The sequence below is a fragment of the Setaria italica genome, chromosome III, assembly GCF_000263155.2.
Source record: "Setaria italica strain Yugu1 chromosome III, Setaria_italica_v2.0, whole genome shotgun sequence".
Taxonomy (NCBI): Eukaryota; Viridiplantae; Streptophyta; class Magnoliopsida; order Poales; family Poaceae; genus Setaria; species Setaria italica.
The window spans coordinates 5,270,487-5,276,991 of NC_028452.1; the positions used below are offsets into that span (position 1 = coordinate 5,270,487).

General features: G+C 40.5%; 1 protein-coding gene across 1 annotated transcript; it reads left to right on the top strand.

Moving 5' to 3' along the window:
• The first annotated feature begins 2,625 nt into the window (after nt 1-2,625).
• LOC101768908 (probable auxin efflux carrier component 5a) lies at nt 2,626-5,842 on the top strand. Its single transcript, XM_014804834.1, has 7 exons — nt 2,626-3,147; nt 3,460-3,641; nt 4,166-4,251; nt 4,935-5,072; nt 5,107-5,126; nt 5,673-5,749; nt 5,818-5,842. The coding sequence occupies exons 1-7, from the start codon at nt 2,626-2,628 to the stop codon at nt 5,840-5,842; spliced, it is 1,050 nt and encodes a 349-aa protein (XP_014660320.1).
• The last annotated feature ends 663 nt before the right edge of the window (nt 5,843-6,505 follow it).

Here is a 6,505-nt window from a genome sequence, read left to right on the forward strand (position 1 = left end):
TCCATGCTTTCTCGCAACGCCTATATATACATACAAACTTAGTCCTACCATGTTATTACTCATTCCATAATAATACATCTTCCTAGATACAATATCTCACAAAAGTTAAGCCATCAAGGTAGCAGCAATAGGCTGCCAGTGGTAGAGGCATGAAGCTTCATACCAGGTATCTACCTCAAGCTTCATCAACTTGCGCTGATGAATCTGAATGTTTTGCCTGCGACCACCAGCCGGCGATCAACGAGATTGAAAAAGTGCAAGCTCTTGTAGCCCAGCTACGGGCCATCATTCTTCCTGAATATGAAATGATACCCGACCTACGATTGGAGCTTGTCTCCCAGCTGTTTGGAAGCTTACAAGATTGCGCTAGTAAAGCGATATTAGAGCTGCAGCTACTCACTACGGTGCACAATTGATCGACATAGACAGAAGGAGATTAGCTGAGAATATTTCTAATTGCAAGGATGGTTGTACTAAGAAGAAGAAATTCAAGAGAAGCAGGTATGCAAATTTACTATTCATTTATAAGTATACACTGATACTTGATTGATCTTGTTGGCCTCCAATCATGTTTTAATATTAATTAATAATATGCCATAGGATACCTTATTTAGAAAGGACAGCCTTCTCCTGAAGTGTCAGGCAACTAGCTATATTGTTCATTAGAATTGAAGAATATATTTATCCTCTTGATCTTGTGGAATATTTAATTTTTTGCATGGATGTCAAAAGAAGCTAGCCGAGGCATCACCTTTATTTATCACATTCTATTGATAGCAAACAGATGTTCATTATTGTAAAGTAGCATCCTAACATGAATGTTCTTTGTTCCAATAGTATAAATAAAAGAGAGAGAATATATTTCATGCACACAAATATATATCAAAGGTCATGCAATTTTCCATCCTATTGTTGAATGCCCTATCTGTTTTCTTCTCAAATTTTATTTTTGATCAATTTAACGAACACTTTGAGTATAGCATTCATGTATCTTTGAATTTCTGTGCCTAATAATAATTATGTTAAAATGTTGAAGCTGGAGGTATGGTGAGTCAACATCATATATGACCCCTGTTCCACACTATGATGGCCACCAGTGGAGGAAATATGGGCAGAAGAACATTACCAACTCAAAGCACCAAAGGTACATATTTGCCTATATAGATTGAGTAACTGCAAATCTATGGACTTTACTAGCATTCATATAGGTATCTAATACTTCACACTACACATAATTAAACAGGAGTTACTATAGGTGCACATACAAGCATGAGCAGAATTGCATGGCAACCAAGACCGTGCAGCAACAGGAACACAACACCACTGAAACTGTGATGTACACAGTTGTCTACTACGCCCACCACACCTGCAAAGCCAACACTGGTCCTGCTCTGCCCCATGTCATCGAGACGAGTACTCCCCAAAGTGCAATGAGTCCGGATAGAATTATTGCATCACAGGAAACCGTGTCTCCACATACTGGGTCTCACAAAATACTAGAGAATGGGCATGCTACACAACAATTGACAGAAGATATGCAGGTGTTGCTCAAGAAAATTGCATGTGCGCCGCTGGATTCAGACATTTGGGAAATGGATGCGATTCTATGTCATATTAATGCTTGTTAGATCATCTGAATTGCATCGACTTGACAAGGTTTGGTGCTTGCAAGATGAACTTTGGTTTGAATGAAAATAGTTCGGTGCCTGATAGAGAACAAGTTACATATATATGAAAGTTACTGATGTTGAGAAGTTTTCTGTATACGTTGGCACCTCTAAAAGCGAAATGACTAAAATTTCTACTTTCATTTTATTAATTATTGTAGCTCTTGTAGTTTATAGATTATTCCAATAATTGAAGTCCTAATGTGATGGTTGCTAGATTAAAATGTTTGGAATTATTGGGTTAAAATGCCCTCTTCTCATGGCAAGTGTGTATGTATGAAGGAATGGACATCTATTCATGAAAGCTTATCTTTTTGTATAAGGTTGTTTGTTCGTGAAAGGACACCTATTAGTGAAAGGAAACATTGAGAGAAGACATGACAATTCATGAACGTTTATGTTACTTCATGGGAGAACATGATGGTTCAGTGTATCCCTTTGTCTAGTGTAAATATATAGAGGGGCATTAGCATCACCGAAAGAACACAACAACAAAAAAAGATCTCTCATATCATAGAGAAATCAAAGGCAGGACATGAACATACACAATCAACACAGAGTACAGTAATGCATATATTGTACTAATAACAGTGTTTAATCTGATCATAGCAAGGAGGATGGTCTGATCAACAACTACACTAAATTAGTACCATATGCTTGTGCTCTCCACGTGCATAATACCATAAATTTGTGTGGTTCCAGAATTAAAAACAAATACTAGTAGCTACAACTGATTAGATTTAAGACATACTACTAAGCAATTGATATGCAACCAATGATGCAAGAGAATCTATTTGTAAACAATAAATGTGAATAGGCTTTGTTTGTATATCCGCTAGCAATTTGTATCTTTGGGACCCTCTTAGTTCCGCTGGATGTTTTGCATAAGAGTCACTCTTGATGTGTATTAATGAAATTTCGCCAGCAGCTCGTCTAATCTAATCGAAGAGTAGGAGAGATGATCTCGTGGAGCGACGTGTACAAGGTGGCGTTGGCGCTGGTGCCGCTGTACGTCCCCCTGCTCCTGGGGTTCTGCTTGGTCCGGCGGTGGAAGATCTTCACGCCGGAGCAGTGCGAGTCCGTCAACAGCCTCGTCGCCTTCTTCGCGATCCCCTTCTTCACCTTCGGCTTCACAGTCCACACCGACCCCTTCCGGGCCAACTACCGCGCCATCGCCGCCGACATCGTCTCCAAGGCGGTCATCGCCGCCATCATCGGTGGCTGGGTGCTCCTCGCCGGGGGGCGCAAGAACGCCGTCAGCTGGTCCATCACCGGCTTCTCCCTGTCCACGGTCACGAGCTCGCTCGTCGTCGGCGTGCCCATGGCGCAGGCCATGTACGGCGACTGGGGGCAGCAGCTCGTCGTCCAGCTCTCCGTCTTCCAGGCCATCGTCTGGATCACGCTCCTCCTCTTCGCGCTCGAGGTCAGGAAGGCCGCGCTTGGGACGACGACGCAGATCCGCCACGCCGCTGACGTTCCGGTCAGTGACATTGAAGCTAGCACCTACGCCGACGACCACGTCTCGACGACATCTGTGCTTTCTCCGCCGCCACCGCCGAAAGTCATCAATGGCATTCAGGCGAGCACTGAAGAAATCATTGCCGTCGTGGCCGAGGGTGAGGTCAGGAAGGACGCCATCGGCGGCACGCAGATTATCCCAGGTGACGGACCAGACTCGTCGGCTGCTCCAGCTCAGGAAACTCCCCATCACATCAATGACGACGACGTTGAAGCTAGCACCGACGACGACGATGCCGCCTATAATGTCGACGATACGTCCACGTTTCCTCAGTCGGCACTGGTCATTGATGACGTTGAAGCAAGCAACGCCGCGGCCATTGGCGTCGCGCCGACCGTTGGCAGCGGCAGGCCGTCAATCTGGAAGCTGGTCAAGGTAGTGTTGTACAAGTTGGGGCGCAATCCCAACACATATGCCAGCGTGGGTGGCATCATCTGGGCCTGCATTGCCAACAGGTAATCAAACTACTCCATCCGTCCCATCATTTTAGCTTTTTCTAGATTCACAGTTCTTTGTATATATGCATATAGATAAACGACCTATAATTTGAAACGGAGGGAGCAAATATATGCAACCACGGTACATAGCACCTAATCTTCAGTACAAGAATTGCTGGCTATAAATTGTATCTAAACGTAGTTATCATTAGATGATTATTTTCCACCAAAATAGTATAATTATGAAATATACAAATGATTTCATTGTGTTTTCTGTCTATATGTTTGAAATATGTGTGGATAGTTTATTTATGTTTTAAACTTTAAACTGAAAGCACGAAAAGAATGCCTATTTTTGTGACAGGATGGAGTGTAATGTGGCTACACTATTCGGCTAGAACACAGGAAAGTTGTTTTGGGTGGAGTTGATACAAACCCTACTGGTTTTTGGTGTCCTTTTGGTTTTTCGGATTAATTCATGAATTATTTTGAGTTTGGGCCCTGTACCTATCTCACCATTTCACTTGTCTCGACCTAATCAGATTGCAGATATCTTTGCCAATCATCATCGAAAATTCCATTGGAATAATGGCCCGGTGTGGGAATGGCCTTGCCATGTTCAGCATGGGTAAGAAAAGATCTTTTATGTGCCCTTGAATTATAATGCAGGTTTATCAATTACTTCCTCTGGTTCTAAATATAGGTCCATTTGATATCATGTGTGGTAATTAAGATGGGCTAATGATCCTATGGCCCACTAATAATCAATATGTTGTGATGGTTAATTAGCTTTTGCACCATATTTGTTATGGTACATTTAAATTAGGAAAATTTAAAACTGAAAAGTAGAGGGTAAAATTCTTAACGTCTTGAACTATACAGTCTTCAAAGTGTATCTTTGATATCTTCCAGCATATATTTATAAAATCTAGTAAAATTGTGATATTATAAAAATCCATTTCAAGACAAATCTAGTCCTGCAACTTTCATGCTTCCAATCTATGTATGTTGGAATATATTACTCCCTCCATTTCAAATTATATATCATTTTGGCTTTTCTAAATTCATAATATTATTATGCATCTAGACATATACTATATCTAGATGCATAGTAAAAACTATACACCTAGAAAAGTTAAAACGACCTACAATTTGGAACGGAGGGAGTAATAATTAACAATCCAAAAGGTTGACCAGCAGCATATCTAAAGTATTATGCATATGAAGGAAAGGAGAGTATATATCTGTATAAACTGAGTCCCTATTCTCTACCACATTTAAGTGACTAATCGCTAAAGCCTTTTGATTCAGGGCTGTTCATGGCACAGCAGGATAAACTGATCCCATGTGGGCTGAGCTTAACATTTCTAGGCCTTGTGCTAAAGTTCATCCTTGACCCAATTGTCATGACCATCGGTTCCATTGCTGTCGGACTCCATGGTGACGTCCGGTTCCATTGCTGTCGGACTCCATGGTGACGTCGTACGTGTCGCCATTATACAAGTACGTATATATGTACCTCCCTATGAGAAGTTGTAACTATGCTTAGAACTGCACACATGGATCTTACACTTTTGCCAACAACCAAAAGGGAAAACAACAAATCAATTAGGATTCAAATTCGTCTTACATACTGTTGTTGTGAAAGTATTCCCAATTATTTTCCTGAGGAATGTATGATAGTAGAAGACGCTTAACTGAAATTGTCCATCATATATGACCCACTTTTGGACATTAAAGAACATTTCTAATCATAATTCAAAACTATCTTATGAAAACACTTAGTTACTAAATATTGTGAGACATAAGAAAATCTTCTATGGATGTAAATACCCCAAATACTACCCTTTGGTCTTCGGAACACTCTTCAACCATGGCCCATATAGCTAATTCTAATTCAATACATGATACTGTAAGTAATTTCAAAGGTGGTAACTTTTTCTTTGTGGCTATATAAGAATCTATATGCTAAGGAAATTTTGGTTTATGTCGTTATCTGTCACTTATGGTCCGTGCAATAATTTCCTGGATGTGACATTGGCTCTGCAGGCTGCAGTACCACAATCTATTACTTCATTTATCTTTGCAAAGGAATATGGATTGCATCCCGACGTGCTCAGCACAGTGTAAGAATTATTTTGACTAAAAATTGTTCAGCATACAATTAACCGTTTTTGCTGCTCGTTTGCTGCAGGGTCATTGTTGGAATGTCCCTTTAATAGTTCTATTTTATGTAGGATTAGAGGGCCTTTGATAATACATGAGCAAAAGTAGGTCAATTTTTTGTTATGCTGTATTATTTCTACAGAACTTCATTTATTCGAGCTAGCACACATAATAACTTGAATCTCAATTGTATATGTAACTATGTGAACATATGAAGTCAAATTTCTACTTCCCAGCCTTTTGATGAGATTCTCACTCTTGTTGTGTTACATGCAGAGAAGGTTTTGCTCCACATTTGTCTCCTTTTGCTCATCTAAGCCTGACATATTATACTCGTCATCCTCAAAATATAGGTATCATAATACCTTGATGACCCTAGCCATTTGGTTCATTTTGTAGCTAGTGTTTAAATCTAACTGGTTAAAAGTGGTATCTACAGAACCCCGAACCGTGAGGAGCTTCTGCTAGGAAATGTTTCCTGACGGCTGATCGTATTCCGATTGCATCCCATCCCAAAGAGCAATTGAGTTACGATGGCACTTGACATCTCATATCCCTCTTCCCTAAGCTGTCGAATGGTTTGGGCAAGCTTACAATTTGGATGTTGACTTTGCCACCTAGAGAAGATAGATATTTATAGGTACATGTAGTTGCACAGAGTGACCAGTGATATTAGTTTTTCACCAACCAGTCAGTTACATACTTACATTATTTAT